General features: G+C 55.6%; 1 protein-coding gene across 6 annotated transcripts in view; it reads left to right on the forward strand.

The window, feature by feature from the left end:
* TECTA (tectorin alpha) overlaps positions 1 to 20846 on the forward strand; it is a 34526-nt gene extending 13680 nt beyond the window's left edge. For 3 of the 6 annotated variants that reach the window (XM_056322733.1, XM_056322731.1, XM_056322732.1), the window contains 18 exons: positions 126 to 291; positions 2726 to 3138; positions 3433 to 4003; positions 4568 to 5160; positions 5644 to 6217; positions 7379 to 7989; positions 8314 to 8875; positions 10232 to 10431; positions 11341 to 11724; positions 12326 to 12612; positions 12704 to 12984; positions 13151 to 13261; positions 13588 to 13790; positions 14502 to 14665; positions 14820 to 15068; positions 15582 to 15744; positions 16029 to 16116; positions 16760 to 20846. In XM_056322733.1, coding sequence (XP_056178708.1) covers positions 126 to 291; positions 2726 to 3138; positions 3433 to 4003; positions 4568 to 5160; positions 5644 to 6217; positions 7379 to 7989; positions 8314 to 8875; positions 10232 to 10431; positions 11341 to 11724; positions 12326 to 12612; positions 12704 to 12984; positions 13151 to 13261; positions 13588 to 13790; positions 14502 to 14665; positions 14820 to 15068; positions 15582 to 15744; positions 16029 to 16116; positions 16760 to 17154 — 6015 coding nt within the window. In that variant the 3' untranslated portion in view covers positions 17155 to 20846. Of the gene's footprint in view, positions 1 to 125; positions 292 to 2725; positions 3139 to 3432; positions 4004 to 4567; positions 5161 to 5643; positions 6218 to 7378; positions 7990 to 8313; positions 8876 to 10231; positions 10432 to 11340; positions 11725 to 12325; positions 12613 to 12703; positions 12985 to 13150; positions 13262 to 13587; positions 13791 to 14501; positions 14666 to 14819; positions 15069 to 15581; positions 15745 to 16028; positions 16117 to 16759 lie in introns of those variants that run through there. The other 3 variants (XM_056322734.1, XM_056322735.1, XR_008819125.1) reach the window with 3 other exon arrangements.
* Positions 20847 to 22263: the final 1417 nt, after the last annotated feature.

A 22263-nucleotide genomic window follows, 5' to 3' on the forward strand; every position in this document is an offset into this window, starting at 1 on the left:
AAGAGACTTTAAAATTAAAGAAGATACACTCGGGAGTTACTGTGGGGGACAGAGAAGCACAGAAATACAGCACTGCTTTCCTGTAGCAAAGTTGTGTGGTGAAATTTGCTCTCTCTGTCTTTTAGGCTGGCTTCAATGGTGGAAATGTCACCAACTTCTTTAGCATCCCAGGCTCCAGAACTCCTGACATTGTCAATATTGAAGAAACAACCAATGTTAATGTTCCAGGGCGCTGGGCTTTCAAAATAGATGGCAGGGAAATAGATCCAGCCAATGGTTGCAGCCTGAGAGGTAAGGGGGGAAATGGCATTGCTTTTGTTCAAGTTTTGGGGTGCAGTGTAGCAAAAGGTAACACTGTGGGGATGCTGGTGGAGAGCTGCCCGTCTGCTCTGCGCTGCTGAGTGATTTGTGGTTTTGCCAAGGCATCCCCTTGAACTGCAGCTGCAGGGACAGAAACATGCGAGCAGGGATGGGGTCCCATGCACATCTCCAAGTTGCTGCATGCCGTGTGAAGTCATCACTCGACTTCCAGCAATAATCATCAGTCTGCCCACAGCAAAAGGCTAATGCCTTGAAGAGTGGACAGAGAGCTTTGTCATTTGTGTCAGCGTGGACAGAGAGCTTTGTCATTTGTGTCAGCATGGCCACGTCTTGTTTGATGGGAGAACATCCTTGGCAGTGTATGTGAAGGAGCCATTGTCAGCCGTTATTTGGCCTTTGTCTTGGCTGGCATGGCCTGGGTGTTGGCACACTCACAGCTGGCCAGACCCAGCACACAAGGTGTGTTTGCAGCAGATTCTCAGTGTGGATGAGACCTGACTTGGTAGCTCTGAGAAAACTGAGAAGGGTCCATAAATACTTGAAAGTCTTCTGTGTTCTCAGTGTTGCTTTCAACCACCAGTGAACAAAAATGTCATAGGTGCTAGTTTCTTTTTTTTTTTTTTTCCTTCCTGGGATTTTGGTACCTTGGTGTTGCTGTAAGCCTCCATTTCTTTAGCCCAGGAGAACCCTAACCCAAAGTCAATCTCAATTCTTTTTCTGTGATGCTGATGGTGGCAATGGGAAAGACTTGGGGACAGCAACTTCCTCTTGCTCCCAGAGTAGGAAAGCTGATGGTGTGGTCCCATTCCCCTTGTTTCTGCAGGAGGAATAGCAGATTTTCTGGGCAGGACAAATGCCATGTCCCTGCACTAGTTACAGTGTCTGTGCAGGTGTCACTGACAGCGTGGGCATATAAAATTATTAATAGATGCAACAGCGACTGCGCAGGGATTCTGCTGGAGAGAGATTATTGCATTGCCATTTGACAAATAAAACTGTCAGGAGCCTCCACTGTGCTCCAGGGGTCTTTCTAGCAAGAGAGGATCGTCACTTGCTGACGGACACTGGAGATGTCACCATGCGGTGAGGCATGCGGCTTCTTTATGTCCTGGTTTAGGACTTTACCAAAGAAGGCCCATGAGACTCCGAGGCTCTTGCAGCCTCAGCGAAGCTTTCAGGTCCTACTGCTCCAGCCACTTTGGCTACTGACCCCAGGGAGAAAGGCTGGACTTTGCAAAGGGGCTGACAGCCAGTCTCAGCTTTGCATATGACAAGGGCAGTGTGGCTAGGGCCTGCCGCTGGATCTGCGTTTCATGGTGGACAGCCAGTTGCCCTCCATGAGAGGAGATGCAGCACAAGGCGCTGGAGGCTCACCACACCTAATGGCACTCATTTGCCCAAATCCCCCTCACCAGGACAGGTGGTGTGGGAGCCCTCACTAGTGGGTCTTGCTAAGAGGAGATGTTGTTGCAGGGAAGCAGAAAATAGCTTTTTTTGTAGGAGGCAGGGAAGAGAACAAAAAGTTTAGGAGAGGTAAATTCAGGCAGCGCACACGGCGGAAGCCACGCGCATGAGAAGTGTGAAAGATGGCCATATGGAGGAGAGGGAAACTCTCACGGGTATTTGCCACCCTTGTTCTCCCATCTTCTCTCTGCCTCTCACGTCTCTCACCAGGCAAACCTGCCTCCCTTTATAGTACCGCCGTGTAACAAGTCTGCTCAGTCTATTGCTGTGTGATCACTCTTCGTTTTCCATCGTCACTGGTGTATGGTGTGGAAGTTACTTATCAACAGCTCTTTGGTTTCATAACTACTATGAGCACTTTCTGAATGGGAGTGAATTGCTTCTGGGCCACTGATGGCAGAGTCATTCTTCAACCGGCAAATATGAATGGAGGAATTATGGAGATGGCAACAAAGACGAAGGACTGCACAAGTACAGCAACAATGCTGGAAATGACCTCCAAAAGCCATGACCTTTACCAGTGGAGTTTCCCTTTAAGAAAACTGCAAAAATGGCTCTTGTGTACTGAGATACTGAAGCAAAATATGGGTGGTGGGTGTCCGAAATGGAAGGAATAGCCTTCAAGTTAGCCAGCCTGCACAGTGCAGCACTGACCCTGGATTCGTGGCAGTGCTCACACCATCCCAGGGACTTGTGGCATGGGTAGGACTTGAAGGGGACGCACTGTACATTGAAAACGAAGCTTGTGATCGCAGTGCTTTGCTGAGTGGCTCTTGCTGGGAGTCTGAGCAAAGAAGGCGGCCGAGAAGCCTCGTATCAGGCGGCAGTCTCAGTCACAGGGCCAGCAGACCCCTCCAAGGACTGATGTGGTGCAGTTAATGCATGTTTCTCTGTTTAGAGAAGTGATGTAGCATGGGTTTTTCTCTTTCTGTCTTTCTAGGACAGTTTCTCCGTCAAGGGGAAATCTTCTGGGACAATGCCAACTGCACCACCAAGTGCCGCTGCCTGGATTTCAACAATGAGATCTTCTGCCAGGAGGTGGCTTGCAGCCCCTTTGAAGCGTGCGAGCTGAAGACCAAGTTCTTCCAGTGCGTGCCGGTGGAAAGCAGCACCTGCGTGGTGTTTGGAGATCCACATTACCACACCTTCGATGGCTTCCTCTTTCACTTCCAGGGTTCCTGCTCCTACCTCCTTGCCAGGCAGTGCTGGCCAGACTCCCAGCTGCCCTACTTCAACGTGGAGGCCAAGAATGAAAACCGAGGCGGCTCCTCCGTCTCCTGGCTGAGGGATATTTTTGTGGAGGTCTACTCACACAAGATTGTCCTCCCTAAGGGCAGCTTTGGGAAAGCAAAGGTAAGAGCCCTACTGAAAGGGGAAAACTTGCTGGGTAGAATCCTCCGAGGTTGTGGCTGCAATGGCAGCCTGGAGAGCGTGAGATGGCACTTCTGGGCTCCAGGTGTCCCTCAGGGAATGGGCACAGGTAACAGGCATGGAGGAAAATGCCTGTGGCTTACCAATGGCTGTCCTTCTGTGCATGTCCCTAATGCTAAGACCCCATAACAGGGATGTACAGCTCCTGTCCGTGTCCCGGTATGACTCCTCTGCTATTTCATGTGCCAGGTCATTCATCTGGTGTTGTTCCCACAGGTGGATGACTTGGTGGTGTCCCTACCCATCTCTCTGGAACTGGGCGCAATAAAAGTCTACCAAAGTGGCTTATCTACAGCCCTGGAGACTGACTTTGGCCTGCTGGTGACCTACGATGGACAACACTATGCCTCCATCTCTGTTCCGGGCACGTACATCAATGCCACATGCGGTCTGTGTGGGAATTACAATAAGGACCCCGAGGACGATACCCTCCGCTCAGACGGGAGTTTGGCCGTGTCCGTGCCGGACCTGGGCGAGAGCTGGCGAGTGCCGCACCCTGAGCGAAAATGCTCAGCTGGCTGCTGGGACAACTGCAGCCTCTGCGACACTGCCACCGAGTCTCTCTATTTCACCTCCGAATACTGTGGCTTCATCAACAAGAGCAGTGGGCCGCTGTGGGAGTGCAGTGCCGTTGTGGACCCCACTGCCTTCGTCCACAGCTGCGTCTATGACCTCTGCAGCAAACGGGATAACGGCACCAGCCTGTGCCAAGCCATCCAGGCATACGCCGCAGTGTGCCAGGCCCTGGGCATCTCGGTGGGAGAGTGGCGCACCCAGACGGGATGCAGTAAGTGTTCGCATGTGTGTGCCGGCAGCCTTCCCCTCTGGAAGGGGAGCGATTTCAGGGGTCTGTCCATGTTCCAGCAGTGCATGAGATGAGGGGGCAGAAATCCAGGGGAGGGAGTTGTCCAAGGCAATGGAGTTGGGCAGGAGCCGATCAGTCCCTCCTCTCCACGGCATCAGACTCTTGTGCCAGCAAAAGGATGGCACAAATCAGGCACGAGGCATGAGCTCCACATTGCTCTGCAGATGGTTAGCCACCACAATGAGAGATGGAGGCTGGACTGGAATGGGGACTGGCCAGCAGCATGCTTCTCGGCCCGCCCTCCTTGCTTGTGGCCTTAAATAGCTGTGGGTGGCTCTGGGACTGTTTTGGAGAAGCTATTGCTTGCATGAGAGGAATGGCCAGGGAGGTGCTGGAAGGAAACGCAGGCACCAATTCTACCATCAAGTGAGGCTCCCAGGTCACTTTGTGTTGTCTCTGTTATGGGTCAATGGGAAAGAGGCAACTGGCCCTGAACCATGGCGTAATACAGTCCTCCTGTTGTTTGTCTCCCCTCTGCTCCCACAGTGACAGCCGTGCAGTGCCCAGAGCTCAGCCACTACTCGGTGTGTGCCAGCAGCTGCCCCGCCACATGTTCGGACCTCACGGCCCCGCTTGCCTGCACATCCCCATGCATCGAGGGCTGCGAGTGCAACGAGGGCCATGTCCTCAGCATGGACCGCTGTGTCCCCGTCCAGAAGTGCGGCTGCGATGTGGATGGCCGGTACTATGCCATCGGGGAGTCTTTCTGGGCAGTAGCAGACTGTACAGTGGAGTGCCAGTGTGAGGATGGCGGGGAGGCCAGGTGCTTTAATACCACCTGTCCCGAAGGAGAGGTCTGCTCCATTGAGAATGGCTACCGGGGCTGCTACCCCAAGCGAGAGAGCCTGTGTTTGGTGGGGCAGAACCAGGTGCTGCAGACATTTGATGGTGTCACCTTCCCCTATCCACTGGAGCACTCCTACACGCTGCTCAAAACCTGTCCAGAGAGACCAGACTTCATCGAGGTGGACATCAGCCAAAAGAAACCCGGATCCGCTCCCAATGGACCACGTGTCGTGCGGATCCAGGCAGTTGGCCAAGAGGTGAAGATTGGAGGCACCAGCCTGTCAGAGATCAAGGTAAAGGTGCTGCCATCAGGGCGGCCCACCCCAGGGCTGCGGTGGGAGGTGGTGGCTGGTGGTGTGATCCAGTGTCACTTTGGAGAAGGGCTCGTGGGTCTGTGGCTCTGAATCATTCCTCCAGGTCAGGGCCTCAGGCACCCTGGTGGCACTCGCAGGCAGCCTGCGTGGGCCATTGCTGTGTGGAGGCCCTTTAGGTGCCTGCGAAGTTGTCACTTGGTGAGAGTCAGCTCTGGAGGCTTTCCTGACATTGTGGTTGTCTCCCATAACTTGTTTTTTCCCTGGAAAGACAACCTCGGTGGGGCAAAAAGCAAGGAAATAGCTGTATGCCTTCAGTCAAAGGAGGCTCTGGGCCTTGGAGGGTGGGTCTGGGTCAGGGAGTGTTTAGCGTACCCAGCGCAGTGCGACCAGCAGCTGGGAAGGATCATTCAAAGTTGTGTCACCCTCCCTGAAGCATCTTGATCTGCTTGTTACTGAATGTAGGTGAATGGTTATGATGTGGAGCTGCCCTATTTCCACCCTTCTGGCCGCCTGGAAATTTACCGTAGTGACAACGGCACCATGATGGAGTTGGAGGGGCTCCTGGCTATCGGCTACTATGACTCAGGCCTCCTAGAGATCCACCTCTCCACCACCTACTTCAACTGCACTGGGGGCCTGTGTGGCTTTTTCAACGGCAACGCCAGCGATGAGTTCTGCTTGCCCAAAGGCAAGTGTACGGACAACCTGGAGCTCTTCCTGGAGAGCTGGACCACGTTTGATGAGATCTGCAATGGGGAGTGCGGGGACCTCCTCAAGGCTTGCAATAATGACTCAGAGCTGCTCAAGTCGTACAGGAGCCGCTCCAACTGCGGCATCATCAACGACCCCACCAACAGCTCCTTCCTGGAGTGCCACAGTGTGGTCAATGTCTCAGCCTACTACAGGACGTGCCTCTTCCGTCTCTGCCATAGTGGGGGCAACTTGTCGGAGCTGTGTGACTCGGTGGCACGCTACGCCAGTGCCTGCAAGAATGCCGAGGTGGACATTGGCCAGTGGAGGAGCCACAGCTTTTGCCGTGAGTCTGCCAGAGTTTTCAAGTACATGGGAGTACATGGAGAAGGGGACATTAGACCCCATTGCCCTCAGGCAAAGTCTTTTTGTTGGGAGCTTGTGGGTGTACAGAGGTAGAGTAGCTTTTCTTATGGGATGCCCAAAATTATGGGCTCTCTTCCCCACCATCTCCTCTCTCGTCTCCAGTAGGTACCCCTTACCCACAGGGTGCTCCTCTGTGGTGGAGCTGGAATGCACTCAATAGCAGAAGGGCTCTTTGGGAGGGAGGCCCTGACCCAACAGCACTAATGGCAGCATTAGATGTTCAAGGTCATATGAAGAGGTAGGGGCAGAGGTACCTAAACGCTGGCAGTCTGGGGCAGTTTTCCTACTCTCTTCTCTACTGGTCAACCTAAGGTCAGCTTTGCCATTGGAAGAGCTATGCCCAGTAGAGCCTTCTACCATGAGCAGAGCCAGCACGTATGAAGCGTGCTACTGGGTAGCATACAGAAGGGAAAGGGGAACTGTGGTAGGAATGCAGCGTCTCATGAGCCCGAAGGCCAGGCAGCGCTGCTGCGTGTACTGACAGTAGTTTCTAGCCAGCAGAGACAGATTTCCCAGTGAAGTGATTTCAGGGTGGCATTTCAGGAGGCATGAGAAGTTTTATGATGCAGTGTAGGAGCATTCCAGAGCTTCAGATGGTTCTTACAGTGCTATACACCACCACCAGAGGATAGTTTGAATAACGCTTGGTTTTAGCTGTCACTGTAAACTTGCCGTTGATGGGAAAACTTTCATAATTCAGAAATGAATGTGAAAAATGCCCAGCGTGGAAGTACATGGTGGGGAGGCAGCCCCCATCTCCACCACAGAGGTTTGAGGGAGGCATCCGTTCAGGAGCCCTGGCCTTGTACCCTCCAAAAGAGCAGAAGAAGGTGTTGCTCAGCATGTGGCAGGACAGGGCTGTGATGTGAGGAGGGTGATGGCTGGGAGGAGAAGGGGTTGCAAAGGGGAGGGGAAGAGCCAGTGGGTGGCAAGGTGCTGGGACCATTTCCCCTCTTGCTTTTTGTCCCCCTGAATCAGCCACCACTCTCCCCATTCCCACCTTTTGCCTGTTTCCCCACCCGGTGCTGCCCTGGGGCTGCTGGAGCTAGGAGCTCACGTTCCGTGTTTGTCGGCCCTGCAGCTCTCATCTGCCCAGAGAACAGCCATTTTGAGGAGTGCATGAGCTGCGTGGAGACCTGCGAGACCCTGGCCACCGGCCCTGTCTGCGCCGACACCTGTGCAGAGGGCTGCCAGTGCAATGAGGGCTTTGCTCTCCGTGGCACCCGCTGCGTTCCCCGCAGCGAGTGCGGCTGCAATTTCGAGGGGCGCCAGCTGGCCACCAACCAGACCTTTTGGATGGACATCGCCTGCCACTTCCTCTGCTACTGCAATGGCTCCGACAACAGCGTGTATTGTGAGAATGTCTCCTGCAAGGATGATGAGTACTGCCTGGAGGAGAACGGCCTTTACTACTGTCATGTCCGCACTGATGCCTCCTGCATCATCTCCGGCTATGGGCACTACCTGACTTTTGATGGCTACTCTTTCGACTTCCAGAGCAGCTGCGCATTGGTCCTGTGCACCACGATCGCCCGACCGAGGGCAGAGCGCTCGGACACTTTCCCAGCGTTCACTGTTACAGCCAAGAATGAGGATCGGGACACCTCTCTGGCCCTGTGGGTGAAACAAGTTGAAGTAGAGGTCTTCAATTACAACATTGTCATCCACCGTGCTTACAAATATACTGTGCTGGTGAGTGCAGGGCCGTGAGAACTGTGGTTATTTTCCCCTGCTGTGGCTCCCAAACGCAGAGTGATTCTCTAGCCATGAGGCCTTAGGGCTTGCAAGATTTTCCGGGGGTCAGGAAGTGCATATGCTTGGGCTTGTCTGTAGGGTGCTGCCAGGCACAGTTTTTGGAGGGAGCTTCTGTTGTGGCTGCTTTGTTTTGGATGTAGAGGTGAGGTTAGTGAGGACCTTGCTCTGGGAGTGCCAAGCCGCCCTCATACGTGTGTGTCCTCTTGTGGCAGCTCTGATCATCATTCCTACTCATGATGCGTCTTGTTTCCTTCCCTGCAGATCAATGATGAGCGTCTCTACCTGCCCCTGAAGCTGGGCCAGGGCAAAGTGAACATCTTTGCCTTTGGCTTTCACATTGTGGTTGAGACCGACTTTGGGCTGAAGGTGGTGTACGATTGGAAGACCTTCCTCTCTGTCACCGTCCCACGCAGTTTCCAGAACCTGACCTACGGCCTCTGTGGCCGCTACAATGGCAACCCTGAGGATGATCTGACAGCAGCAGGCGGTGTGCCAGCTGCCAGCGTCACTGAATTTGTCCAGAGCTGGGCGAAGCAGGATGCATTCTGCCGTGTGGGCTGTGGTGACCGTTGCCCTGCTTGCGGGAAGGTGGAAGGCTTTTGGAAACCCCAACAGCTCTGCAGCCTCATCCCAAGCCAAAGCGGCGTCTTTGCTAAATGCCACAGCAAGATCAGCCCCAGCTTCTTCTACAAGAACTGCCTCTTTGACACCTGTGTTGATGGGGGAGCCATGCAAACAGCCTGCAGCTGGTTGCAGAATTACGCCAGCACATGCCAGACACAAGGCATTGCCATTACCGGCTGGAGGAACTTCACCTCATGCTGTAAGTGCCACCCTGCGTCAGGGTCCTTCTTCTCTAGAGGTGCTTTCTGGTGTTGCCCCTGTAGCTGTAGCACTTGCTGGAGCTCAGCCTGTAGAGAGGTAGCAGAGCACCATATGGAGCACCAGCAGGTGCCAGCTACCTGTGGACCATTGACCCAAAAATGTCCCGGGTCCCTGCAGTCAGCGCCTGGGGATGGCCCCGGGGGTCCCCTCTTTGCCTGCCAGATAAGGGGGCAGTCGACAGAGCAGCGAGGTAAAGTAGCACAGTGGGTGCACACATAGCCACTGGCGAGCACACCAGACCAACCTATCTGCAGACCGGGGAAGGGGAGGCTGACAGCCGGGCAGCCGGTCCCTCCTACGCTTTCTGCGTGAGGCAGAGGTGTGGGATCAGGCCTGGGGCGCTACGCTCTCTTGGAGTTGTTACAAACTCTGTGCAGTATAGCAGGAGCAGGGATGGAAAGGGGGAATCCTCAAGTTCAGAAGGTGTCAGCCATCCCTCCATTGTTAAACAGGAATTATATTAGCCAGCTTCAAAGCCAGGAGTATGTGTTTGCTCTAATGAAGCCGCATGCTCTTGTCAATAAGATTATGATGCGATGTTCAATTAGACTCCTGAGGATGGGAGCCGCAAGCCTCTCTGGCAGCCAATCTATCTGGCAAATCAGATGGGAAGTAATTGTCTTTGCTAACAAGACTGAAAATTAAATTTATGTCATTCTTCCTTCTAACGAGTAAACCCATGGCTCAGAAGGCACTGCTGTCACAGAGCAGGGGTAGCAAGGCTGCTGACCAGCACCCCGCACACCAGATCTGAAATGGTCCCCAGAAGGGCATGGGGAGAAGTGGCCTCAGGCACCTTGCAGGCTTCACTCTCGAGCAGCCCAGCAAAAAGAATGTGATTCTCCTGGAATGTGTCCCCACACAGAGAGCCTGGAGGCTCCGTATGCTGCCTGAAAGGCCCCAGGGCCAGCACGATATGCTTCCTACAGGGCAATATTAGTCTGCTGTCAGTGAGCAGGCTTGTTTGTGGGAGGGCAGAGAGCATGGGGAAAGGGGTCTCAGGGGAACTGGTGTGCAGCAGCTCAGAGACAGTGGTGAGTAATGGAGAAGTGTTGCTCAGCTTGGACTAGGAAGCTGGCAAGTGGTGTAGGATGGAGGAATGAAGGGTGCCTTTTCCCTTCAGTTGTGTGCCCGGGAACTCTGGGTCCCTCTCTGGGCAATGTGGTCCATGTTAACTATCTTCAGGGGAGTTAGCAGCCTGGTGACACCAGCAGCAGGGATTATGGCCCCATGCCGGGTTGGTTTTGTTCGGAGAGCTGATCTGTATCCATTCTGTCCGCTGGTGACATCGCAGCCGTCAGCTGTCCCCCCAACAGCCACTATGAGAGCTGCGTGTCCCTGTGCCAGCCCCGATGTGCTGCCATCCGGCTGAAGAGTGACTGCAGCCACTACTGCATGGAGGGATGCCAGTGTGACCCTGGGTATGTCCTCAACGGCAAGAGCTGCATCCTTCCCCACAACTGCGGCTGCTATTCCGATGGCAAATACTACGAGGTACGTTGCTCACATCCTTCTCTCAGGGCTTTCTGCCACCTTCTTTCTGGTATTTCTGGGCAGAGTCTTGTGACCTGAGCAGGGATAGCAGTCCGGCCAGGCCAGTACCATGTGTCGTGCTGGGTCCGTTTGCTGGGCTTATAGCCTAAGTCAGAAAGAGCGCTCTGCAGGGCTGGAGGGACAGGTCCTCTCCTTCATCAGCGTCACGTGTGTCTGCCAGTCCATGGCCATGCTTGGGGATTGCTCTGAAGTGTAGTGGTTTTGCATCAAGCAGAAGCAGACGGAGGAGGGAGGAGAAAAGGGTGGTGACTGGGAAGACTGGCTTTGATGAGTGCCAAAGTCCAGCACTGTATGATCACATTGTTCCAGGTATTCCACACAAGACAGGTTTACTGTTTCACATGAAATACTTATTTGTAGCTATTGGATGTTACTTGGGAGTTTGATTCAGCAGGGTGTTGTACCGGTGGCATTGCTTGTATTGTAGTGGGTTGTATTTTGTGCTGGTAAAACTGTTTTGCACAAGGTGTCTTTGCCAAGCCCTGCACCCATAAGGGGCCAGTATTGGGGTACTGTCGTATGGGGACCCAAGCAGGATGGGGGGTGGCCAGCAGGGCTTGAGAAAGAGATCAAGGATCTATTTAGCACGCTGTGTATTTTGTGCATGTACAAGAGGCAAGGGAGGTTGTGGTGTCAGTGGAAACATGCAGCTGCCTCCTGCCTGTGGGTAGCAGAGATGTTGCAAGGTAGGTGCAAGCTGCAAGCATGTTCTTTGCGCCTTTTCCTCTGTCCTTGTTGCCTGCTCTTGCTCACCACGTGGCAGAGGGGCATAAACCTTGGCCCAAGCGTCCGCAGAGGGTAGGGCAGGGGTTCCTGGCCCTGCTGGCTGGTGACGGGTCCCTCTTTCAGCCCAAGCAGCTCTTCTGGAATGGGGACTGCACCCGCCGGTGCCGCTGCTTCCGGCGCAACCTCATCCAGTGTGACCCACGGCACTGCAAGTCGGACGAGGAGTGCGCCCTGCGCAACGGCGTCCGTGGCTGCTTCAGCACCAGGAGCTCCTTCTGCCTGGCAGCAGGCGGCGGCGTCTTCCGCACCTTCGACGGGGCCTTCCTCCGCTTCCCTGCCAACTGTGCCTTCGTCCTCTCCACCATCTGCCAGAAGCTGCCTGACTTCTCCTTCCAGCTCATCATAAATTTTGACAAGTGGTCGTCGCCCAATCTCACTGTCATCTCCCCCGTGTACTTCTACATCAACGAGGAGCAGATTCTCATCACTGACAGGAATACTGTCAAGGTAAGGTCTCAACCAGCTCCCAAGCAGAGGAGATGGTGTCAGGGCTGCGCAACAGTCTCTGCGAGGGCCATGGAAGATGCTGTCAGTGGCTTGCATCCCCACCCAGGCAGGTCTATGGGTGAAGGATGTCATCTGTTGGGCTTTGTGGAGGGATGCCATCCAGGACAAAAGGGCCAGCAGGAGTCGAGGCTGTCTGTAGCCTGGGGGTTTATAGTCGTGTACCCACCCCCCTCGGTGGTACAGGCCAAACTGTGCTTTTGAGCAGAGGGCAGGCTGTCGCTGTGGTGTTGCTCAGTCTCTGAAGGACACCGTCTGTGGCCTTTCCTGGTGAATGATGAGATCCAGGCTAGAGCCTCTACATGTGAGTAGGGTTCCCTCTGCGGCGCAGCTGCATTTACAGCAGGCATTTAAGGGAGGTGGTATGCTCAGAGCAATCCATCAGGCTGGAAGGAGGAGGGTATGCCGGTTCCGGCCAAATACAAGGTGGTGTGTTTTCATGGCTGGGATAGTGGGAGGCAGTCATGGAACTGTTTGCGGACGGCTCACGCTTGCGTCCATAGGCAGAGGAGGGATGTCAGCCTCGTGTCCCCTCCTGCGCCAGGTGAACGGCAGCCACGTGAGCATCCCCTTTGTCACGGGGCTTTCCACAAAGATCTTCAGCCAGGAGGGTTTCCTGGTCATTGACTCCAGCCCCGACATCCAGATCCGCTACAATGGCTTCAATGTCATCAAAATTGTCATTGGGGAGCGGCTGCAAAACAAGGTGTGCGGCCTCTGCGGCAACTTCAATGGCGACCAGACAGATGACTATGCAACGCTGCGGGGGAAGCCGGCGGTCAGCAGTGTGGTGCTGGCGCAGAGCTGGAAGACCAACGGCATGCAGAAGAGGTGAGCGGTTGGACAGCCCTTCCCTGCTGGGCGGGAGTGGGGGTGGGGCCAGCTGTGATGGGAGCCCCCGCGACATGTCCGGTGCCCACAGCTGCAACGAGCTGCAGTACTCGCAGTACGCCGCTTCCTGCGACAACGTCCAGATCCAGGAGCTGCAGAGCGACAGCTACTGCCTGAAGCTGACAGACATGAAAGGCTTCTTCCAGCCCTGCTACGGCCTCCTGGACCCCCTGCCCTTTTACGAGTCCTGCTTTCTGGATGGCTGCTACAATCACAAGAAGGTCCAGCTGTGTGGCTCACTGGCTGCCTATGGCGAGGCCTGCCGCACCTTCGGCATCCTGGGCACTGAGTGGATCGAGAAGGAGAATTGCTGTAAGAGAGCTGGGGGCTGTCCAGGTCAAGGGGAGCTGTGTCTCGCCGGGACCGGATCCAGTGGGAGAGGGACCACTGGGGTGGGAGTGGCCCATGACAGTCAGAGGCACCCACCCCATGGTCCGAGGGTAAAGATCGTGTTTGTGCTCCGTCTTGTGCTGTTTAGCAGGAGTGGTGGAAGATCCCTGTGTGGGCGCTGACTGCCCCAACCGCAGCTGCGAGCTGGACAACGGCGGGGAGCTGTGTGGGTGCATCGAGCCACCACCCTATGGGAACAGTGAGTCTCTGGTCCTGGCACCAAGCGGCGTGGGCACATGTTAGGCTGTCATACCACTGGAGCTCGGGGAAGGAGGTGCCAAGGGCTGGGACCTCAACTGAGATGGGGTTTCACGACTGTGTGCGGTTCAGGACAGGAGCAGGTTTTCTGGAGTGCATGTTATAGGCATCTGTGGCTTGGGAGCACTTTGAGCAGTAGGGATGTCGGGTGGGCAGGGTATGCTGCAGGAGATGATTCCAGCCCATTTCTGCTGCTGGGGAGGGGGGCCGGCAGCCTGGGCCTGTGGTGCCATTTGTGGTGACCTGACGCTGTTCTGTCTTCTCTAGCCACCCATGACATCATTGATGCAGAGGTGACCTGCAAAGCTGCCCAAATGGAGGTGTCCATTTCCAAGTGCAAGCTGTTCCAGCTGGGCTTTGAGCGCGAGGGGGTGCGGGTCAATGACCGCCACTGCCCCGGCATCGAAGGGGAGGACTTCATCTCTTTCCAGATCAACAACACCAAAGGCAACTGTGGCAATGTGGTGCAGGTGAGCTGGGCACAGGGTACCCGGGGCTGGGAGTGGAGGCCAGGCTGTTCGTCTTGAGTGTCTTCTCATTCATGTGAACTTGAGGGTGGAGAAGGCAGGGGGGGAGTGTGCCTTTGGCAGGCAGCATGATGGAGTGACAGGGACCCAAGAATCAGCTGGTACCTGGGACATGCACATAGCTCTGACTGTCAACTGGGGCACCTTCCACTTGGGCAGTAGGTCATGGATGGGCTTTGTAGTGTGCATGGTCATTCAGTGCAGTGGACACCTTCACCTTACTGACTGGCATCCCAGTCCAGAGATGCAGGAGGAGACAGAGGAATAGTTGGGAGGCTGAGGAGAGCAGTCTGTGTATTCTGAGCTGTTATGTGTGCAAGGAACTTGTTGGCATGGGGGACATTGAGGCTTCATGCCAGCCAACAGTCCTTCTCCACAGCAGCCTGCTCAACACTGGGGTAAGGGCAGGGTTGTGCATCAGTGCAAGCAATGTTCAGGAGGTGCTTTCATGGGGTGGGGGCTGGGGAAAACAGAGGCGAGTCTTGTAGAGTAAGCCTAGCGGTTCCTGGCCCTGCCATACTGCCCCCTTTCTGGTCAAAGGCAGCAGAGGCAGCAGCGCCCTCAGTGTCACGCAGCTTGTTTAGGGGCCAAGGTGTTAGGAGCAAGGGAATACAGAGGGCCGGTCTCGAGCAACACACTGTGTCCCTTCTGCAGTCGAACAGCACACACATAGTGTACAAGAACACGGTGTGGATTGAGAGTGCAAACAACACAGGCAACATCATCACCCGGGACCGGACCATCAACGTGGAGTTTTCCTGTGCCTACGAGCTGGACATCAAGATCTCCCTGGATTCAGTTGTGCGGCCAATGCTCAGGTAGGAACCAGGACGAGCTGCGCAGCCTCTCCCATCACATGGGCTCAGGAGCGCATGGGCGGAGGGTGAGGTGGTGAGGGTCCGAAACAAGGTGCTGAGCTGGGGGTTTGGAGCCTTTCCTCTGTCTGAGCCATTATGTTTTCGTCATCGTTAGCGTGATTAACCTGACGGTGCCGACGCAGGAAGGGAGCTTCACAACCAAGATGGCCCTGTACAAGAACTCATCCTACAAGCACCCTTACCGGCAGGGCGAGGTGGTGCTCACCACCCGAGATGTGCTCTACGTGGGGGTCTTTGTGGTCGGGGCTGATTCCAACCACTTGATCCTGATGCTGAACAAGTGCTATGCGACACCCTCACGGGACAGCAACGACAAGCTGCGCTACTTCATCATCGAGGGAGGGTGAGCAACCACAGGCCAGGTGGCCCAGCACGCCCTGTTGGTTTTCATCTGTTCAGGAGGGTGCTGAAAGGGGTGATGGCATCAGTTGGAGTGGGGAACCTTTTGGTCAATGAGACAGTTGACCAAGATCTGGAAAGGGTGGGGAACAGAGTAGCTTGCGTTAGTGCAGGAGTCAGTTCACTTAGCACAGAGGTAGTCAGTGGCCCCACATGTGACAAAGTCCCAGCTGTGGAGAGAAGTGGCCTTCCTCACGTCGCCGGTGCCATGGGTGTCGGGGCATCTGTAGGAGACAGGGGTATTTTGGGAAGCAGGAGTACAACAAAGTCAGAAGTGCCAGAGAAAGGTCGTGCTACAGAGGCAGGGCACGATGCCCTTGTCAGAGGAGGCAGGCACAGTCGGATCTAAGTGTGCCACATTGAGGTGAGGGGCTTTATGGGGATGGGGTGAGTGGCACCCCTCAAGGGAGGGTCCCAGTTATGGGAGGGCCAGGCCAAGCATCTGTGCCTTGTGCAGGTGCCAAAACATGAAGGACAACACCATCGGCATAGAGGAGAACGGGGTGTCATTGACATGTCGTTTCCACGTCACCGTCTTCAAGTTCATCGGGGATTATGATGAAGTTCACCTCCACTGCGCCGTCTCGCTCTGCGATTCAGAGAAATACTCCTGCAAAATAGTAAGTGGGACAAGTGCTGAGGGATGGGTCGCTCGCTTTGCAGGGCTCTGGCAGAGGGCGGCGAGCCCGGATGACCCAGCATCAGAGAGGCAGCCGGAGATGTAGCCCTAGGGGTGAGGCCAGGAGGGTCTCATGTCCCTCTAGGCACTGGGAGGAGAGCCCCGCCACGGGCAGATCGCCTTGGGACCCGTGCTCTCTGAGCCTGGTCACAGGGCTCCTTCGGGAGCTGGAGGGGGCCCAGGCAGGGGCCAAGAGTGATGGAGGTGGCATTTATCCCCGCGTAGAACTGCCCTCAGCACACGAGGATGGCCAGCGCGTTTGCTGAGGAGCCCAAGGAGCAGATCATCTCAGTGGGGCCTATTAGGAGGAAGCGTAAGTGTGTGTGACCCCAGGAAAGGCTGCGGGGGTTTGTCTGCCATGTGGGTCAGGCCCGGTGGTGTGCTGTGGGGCAGTGGCTGGGTGCGGCAGGATCCTGGGGCACTGGGACAAGGCTGTTCCTTTGAGCAGAAATCAGGACAAGTGCAAGACAGGGGGGGTTTGCTGCTGGGAGATGAGGGCTGTGGGTGCACGGGTGCCAGTCGGATGGGTGCAGGCCACATCAGGGGTCCGCCTTGCTCAGGGATGTGAATTCCTAGGGGTCTGTGGGTGGTTGCGTAGGATACAGCGCAATGGTAGCATGGGTGGCGGGAGCCTGGGGTGGTGTGGGGCACTCAGTTTCTGGCCACGTGGCCCCATTCTGGGGGTGCTCCTCTTTGTCTTCCCAAAAGGCTGCCTAGAGAGTTGTGAGCATCAGGCTAGGTGTTGCTTTGGGGTCATGGGGGTCGATGGGGGCCTAGCTGGGTCCTAGCAGCATCCCCATGCTGTGTGTGATGTGAGGGTGTGCCTGGCAGGTGACGGGCATGCTCTTGTGGGCCCCATTGTTGTAGCAGGGGGTGTGGGTCTTAGGCAGTCAAGGATCAGGGGCTTGGGGTCTGGGGGCATTACTCAGATGTCCTCCTTTGCTCTTTTTGCCCAGGATCGGACTGGTGCGAGGACAACGGTGGCTGTGAGCAGATCTGCACAAGCCAGGCAGATGGACCCCTGTGCAGCTGCGTGACGGGGACACTGCAAGGGGATGGCAAGAGCTGCAGGGGCAAGTACTGCGGGCGGCACAGCAGAGGAGCCTGGGGCAAGCATGACGGGGGGCTTCCGAGTCCAGGGGTGAACAGTGCAGGGAAGGTGGCTGGAACATGCAGTGTGTCACAGATAGGAGGGAGGCAGAGAGCAGGGGGACAGAGGTGCCTGGTGGCATGGCACCTGAGGGCCGTGAGGCCAATGACGGCAGACTTTGAAGAGCTGGCAGACAGTTGCAAGGGTGGTGATGCCATACAGCATGGTGCAGGGCAGTGGCAGGGTAGAGACCATGGATAGAGGCTGGAGGACAATTAGGGGGCTTGTGAGAGAGGGGCCCAGCAGCAAATTGCAGCTTGCGGGGCACCGGGGGGGGAGGGTTGTGCCAGGGCCCCAGCTCATGTGGGTCTTGTTGTGTTGGCAGCCTCCAGCTCTTCAGGGGAGCACCATGCCCGTGTGACCATTCTGGTGGCAGCCCAGCTGTGGCTGCGTGCAGCTCTGCGGGACCTGACCTCGTAGGCACGGCTCTGCCGTCCAGCAATGTACTGTTCTCACGTCAGCCTGAGTCTTTGTAGGGTAGGAGACAGCACCCCCACAGTGGCCAAGCTGCCGACGACCCGTTCTGCATGGAGGTGAGAGAGATCAGATGCAGACCCGGACATGAAGGTGGCACACAGCAAGCACAGCAGCAGCGACAGCGAGGCAGAGCTGGATGTTTGCTGGCATCGATGTGGGGCTTTGGCGGGGGGGGGGGGGCGGGTTGCAGGTTTCCATCATTGGCGTGGGAGTTGAGGGGTTATTTTGCAGCTTTTCCCAGGCTTTCCCTTGTAGCATGCACTGTAGGTGGCCTGCAGCCCTGTCAGTAGTGCGGGATGGGATGGAGTGCATGCTGTCCCCTTGCACAGGTGGCTGCAGGTCTCCATGGTCCTCAGGAGCTGCCGTCGGTGACTCAAGAGTGCATGGACTCAGCCAGAGGTAGGTGTTGCAGCCAGTTGCAGGCTGGAGTGCTGTGTTGTCATCGGACGCTGTGACACTTTGGAAGTGTGTCGCCCTCCATCTCTCCAGAGCACAGGTGGTGTTTGAGGTGTGTGGTGGAGGGCTGAGCTTGTCCCCAGGGGTCTGGGAAGCTTGTTCGTGCGCTGCAGTGGTGGCAAGCTGGTACCAATGTTTGGAAAGAGGTGCTTTCTGGTGGGCAGGAGCAAGAGCCAGAGAAATGAGGGATGAAACTCCCTCCCATGTTTGGTGGTGTGCCACAGCGGTTTTTTGAGGGTGAAAATGTGCTCAGGGTCCAGAGGCATGGGGTGGTATTGGGGTGCCCAGGAGGAGAGTTGAGAGCAGTCTTGGCATGCTGGTGGGTGGGTGGGTGGGCTGTCTGTGTTGGTGTCTTGTCTTGTGTTTGTACTTTGTGAAATGGCTGTGTGGGAATAAAAAGTGTTGTAATCCTTCGTTAAGATGTGTGGTCCTGTATGATGATGATAAGGATGGGGAGATACCGCATGTGGTGTGTGCCAGAGCCAAGGAAGGAGGTGCACCTGTGGTTTATTAGGTGGATGGGATGGGGCAAGTAGTAAGCTGTTGTGGGAAGGGGGCACCCAAGTTCTCTGCCAGGTTTAAAATTTTCAGTGTAATGAGAAAAAAGGACAGCAGAGTTGCTTCCTTGCTGAGGTTACTCTAACCTCAGTTCCTGGAAAAATTATGAAGAAGATTATATTGGGTACTATTGAAAGGCATTTAGCGAGTAATGCAATCATCAGGCACAGTCAGTGTGGGAAAACCTCCTATTTAACTAATCGGATGTCCTTCTCTGATGAGGTCAACTGCCTAGCAGATGAAGGGAAGGCAGCAGATGTAGTTTTTTCTGGATTGTAGTAAGGCTTTTGATACTGTTCCTCACAGCATCCTGTGGGCATGTAGACATGATGGTGCGGCTGGGTTGGGTGTGTGTCAAGGGGGCTGTCAGGGTGCCCGGTGTGGAGGGAGGGCTGTCCAGCAGCATGTGGCTGCTGGGTGGGTGTCCATTTGTCTACAGGCAATGTGTGGTAGAAGCTGGGGCGCTGGCCAACGAGGCTGGTCGGGGACATGACCAAGTCAAGCAGAGGTGTGGGGTCTGGTGCTGTGAGATGGAGCTGGGATGTAGCGGAGAGCATGCAGAGGAGACTGGGGCAGGAGGAGGGCAGCTGGTTCCCCTTGCCTTGAGAGAAGAGGTGTGTAGTGGGGTGTTGTGGACTCTCTCTGCTTCCTTTCTCTGCCTCTTCTCTCTTTGCTTGTCTGCTTATGCTATGCTCCCTTGTCTTTCTCTGCTGTCTTTGCTCTCTGACTTACCTCTGTGCACTCTCTGCCTTGCTGTGCCTCTGCCATACCTCACCCTTGGAAATGGTGAACTAACCCCGTCCGTCTGGCTGTCTTTGTTGGGGGTAGCTAGCTAGCTAACTGGCTATGTTGTTGGAGGTGGCTAAGTCTGTTGCTGCTCTTGATGACTGGGTGCCTGGGCAGGGGGGTGGCTCATTGAGGAGTGCTTGGCTTCATTGGTGGTGCAGGTGGCAGAGGGACACTGAGGGAGGAATGCCTGCTGTGACTGTCTTCATTGCTGTGATTGGGGTGCCCAGAGGAAGGTCAGTGGGTGAAGCAGGGCAGCCAGGCAGGTGCCCAGGCAGGCTGTGGGAGCTGCCCAGGTGCTGGAGCCACAGCCGCATTGCCAGGCCAAGTCCTCCCTCCATTTGCTTCAGTCCCTCTTCTGGTGTGCTGCTTTTGGCTAGGCTAGAATTATTTTTCTTCATAGTAGTAGTCCAGGGCTGTTTCAGATCTGTGCTGAAAACAGTTCATCCTGTTTTGCTTTGCTTGCGTGCGTGGCCTTCTGCTGTGTGACTATTAAACCATCGTTTTCTTGACCCGCTATTTTTCTCACTTTCACCCTTTTGATTCTCTCCCCTATCCCGCCAGGGCAGAGCGAGTGAACAGCCGGCTAGGTTTAAACCACATCTCGCTGCCACCTTCTTCCCCCTCTACCCCTGCTCTCTGCCACAGCCATGCTACCACGCTGCATGCCCCCTGAACCATCTGCTCCGCAACATACCTACATGCCACATCACTCGAGCTCCCAAGCAGGGTGTGCATACCAATACATCCAGGCAAATGGGACTGCTGTCCTGCCTCACTGGATGTGAAGATGACACCACCATCAATGCAGAGACCCCACGCTCCACAGCGCTGCCCCTCAGAACTGACAGTGGTGCTCCTGACTCTGTGCCTCTGCATGGCACAGCCTGAAGACACCCCACACCCTGCTTCCTCCACTCCCCACTCTTTGTGGTGCTGATGCACGCCAGGGCCACCGCCAACTCACACAGAGAGCTCACCTTTCCAAACGCTGCCTCCTTAGATACATTCCCTCGACCTCACAAGGTGCTGAGAGACTGCTAATCAATCCCCTATTTCCTGGCAAATGCTCCTGCCAAGCCCAGTGCACCTTAGTGGTCCACGCCCGCAGCAGACCCCTCAGGGCAGATGCTCAGCAAGTAGGCCTGCCAAAGTCGTTCCTATTATCTGAGGCCTTCATCGAGAATCTCACACATAAACCAGCAAACCAGTTTGGCCAGAGACTGGGCTGATAAGTGGCCAAAACTGCATGAACACAACAGAAAATCTGACTGTGAATCAACCGCTCTTCACACTATATCTGCAGCCATCAGGCTGCTTTGCCCTCTCCCTCTGCAGCAGTGGCCTACATGGCGGCAGTCTCCCCTCAAGGCTGAGAGATGCCTTACCCGTCACCACACGTCAGTAGGTTGCTACGTGACATTTTTTGCACACGTATAATGGTTTAAGACACCTGTAGTCAGCTTAACACAATAATCTCTGTATTCCATGCTAACATGAAGTGCAGCAGAGAACAGTGTTGATGCAAGATTCATCTAGGCATTAAATATTTTACATACCTCAATTTACTGATTGGAACTCAATAAACTAGCTACTGTGGATCACAGCTGTCTGCGTGATCTCTAACTCTTCTCCTGCAACACCCCTCCTGCCCACAGTGCCTGGCGCCTGACTTGCGATGTCCTCACTGATACCAGCCCCTTGGGCCATGCCAGCACAAACACCTGGCAGGGCCAGTGTGACACCTCCACACAGTGAGGTGTGCAGTAAAACAGCGCAGTCGGGCTGGCCATACCTCAGTCCTAGATTTGCCATCCCACACCTTGGTCAGGGCCCTTACCACCAACAAGGGCCTCTTTACCTGTGTCAATTCCTCACTGCCCCCAGGGACACGATGTCCTTGCCCGCCCTGGGCAGCCTGTTCCTCTGTCTCGCCACTCTGATCCTAACCCATTGCTACCTGACAGCCACATCACGGGCACCGACCCAAAGACCATGTAGAGCAGGAAGGGATCCCCGAGTATCCCTGAGGCTCTTTCCTCACAAAACAAACCTAATTCGCTGTGGGGCTCCACCGCACACGCTATGCTTTCCCCACCATCACTTTTGTCCCTTCCCTCATGTCTTGTCCCTGCGCCAGGGAAGATGGATTGATGCCTCCCTCTCCTCCTGCATAACCTCCACTGCTCTCCTAAATCTGCGCACTCCACACCTTTGCCTGTTTCCATTGCCACTCTGGCAGACACCTTCTGAGTGTTTCTTCACATATGAGGTGACATCTGTGTGCCGCAAAGCACTCTCCTTTCCCCTCTGCAAGCTGCTGTATGCCCAAAGATCTCTGAGACGTGGTGAGTGCCACCTGCTGTGCCCAGATTCTGCCAAGACCCCTCCTTCTGTATTTTCTGGTGCCTCACACCACTGTGTTCCCAGCTTCACAAGATGAGAATGTACGATAGAGTCACCTGGGGTTCTCAGCCCCTGCTCATAGGAAGGGCCTGCTAGCCCCACTGCCCTTGTCTGGACGTGGTCCAAAGCCTTCCTGCCTTCGTTAGCGAGTGGGGCCCCCACAGCGCTCCAGGTGAGGCTTCACCCATGCTCCCTACTGCAGAAGTGCCTGCTCAGGCTGGCCACGGGCACCACCTGTGCCCCAAAACACGGTCTGCCCGCCCGCCCTGCTGGCACCTTCCCACACAGCCCCGCTCTGGCTGCTTGCTTTAAAAAAAAGCCGACAAACCACGCCACAGTCTCCCAGGAACCTCCTCTTGCCCTGGTCTGTCTTGCACTGGTCTCCTGGGATGGCACGCAGTGCTCCCGGCAGGTTTGGGGGTGATGGGCCTGAGTATGGGCGACTGCCTCCCTCGAGCCCACAGCCACGCTTTCCCTGACAGGGCCGGGGGAACCAGAGGCTTCCCGCGCTGCAGGCGGCGTGCCTCGCTGCCTCCCGCCCCACTGCCGCCCCGCCGGCCCCGAGCGCTCCCATGCAGCGTACACGCGCTCATTCTTCACCCCGGGCATCGCCCTGACCCAGACGCG

Source organism: Falco biarmicus, chromosome 20 (assembly GCF_023638135.1).
Source record: "Falco biarmicus isolate bFalBia1 chromosome 20, bFalBia1.pri, whole genome shotgun sequence".
Classification (NCBI taxonomy): Eukaryota; Metazoa; Chordata; class Aves; order Falconiformes; family Falconidae; genus Falco; species Falco biarmicus.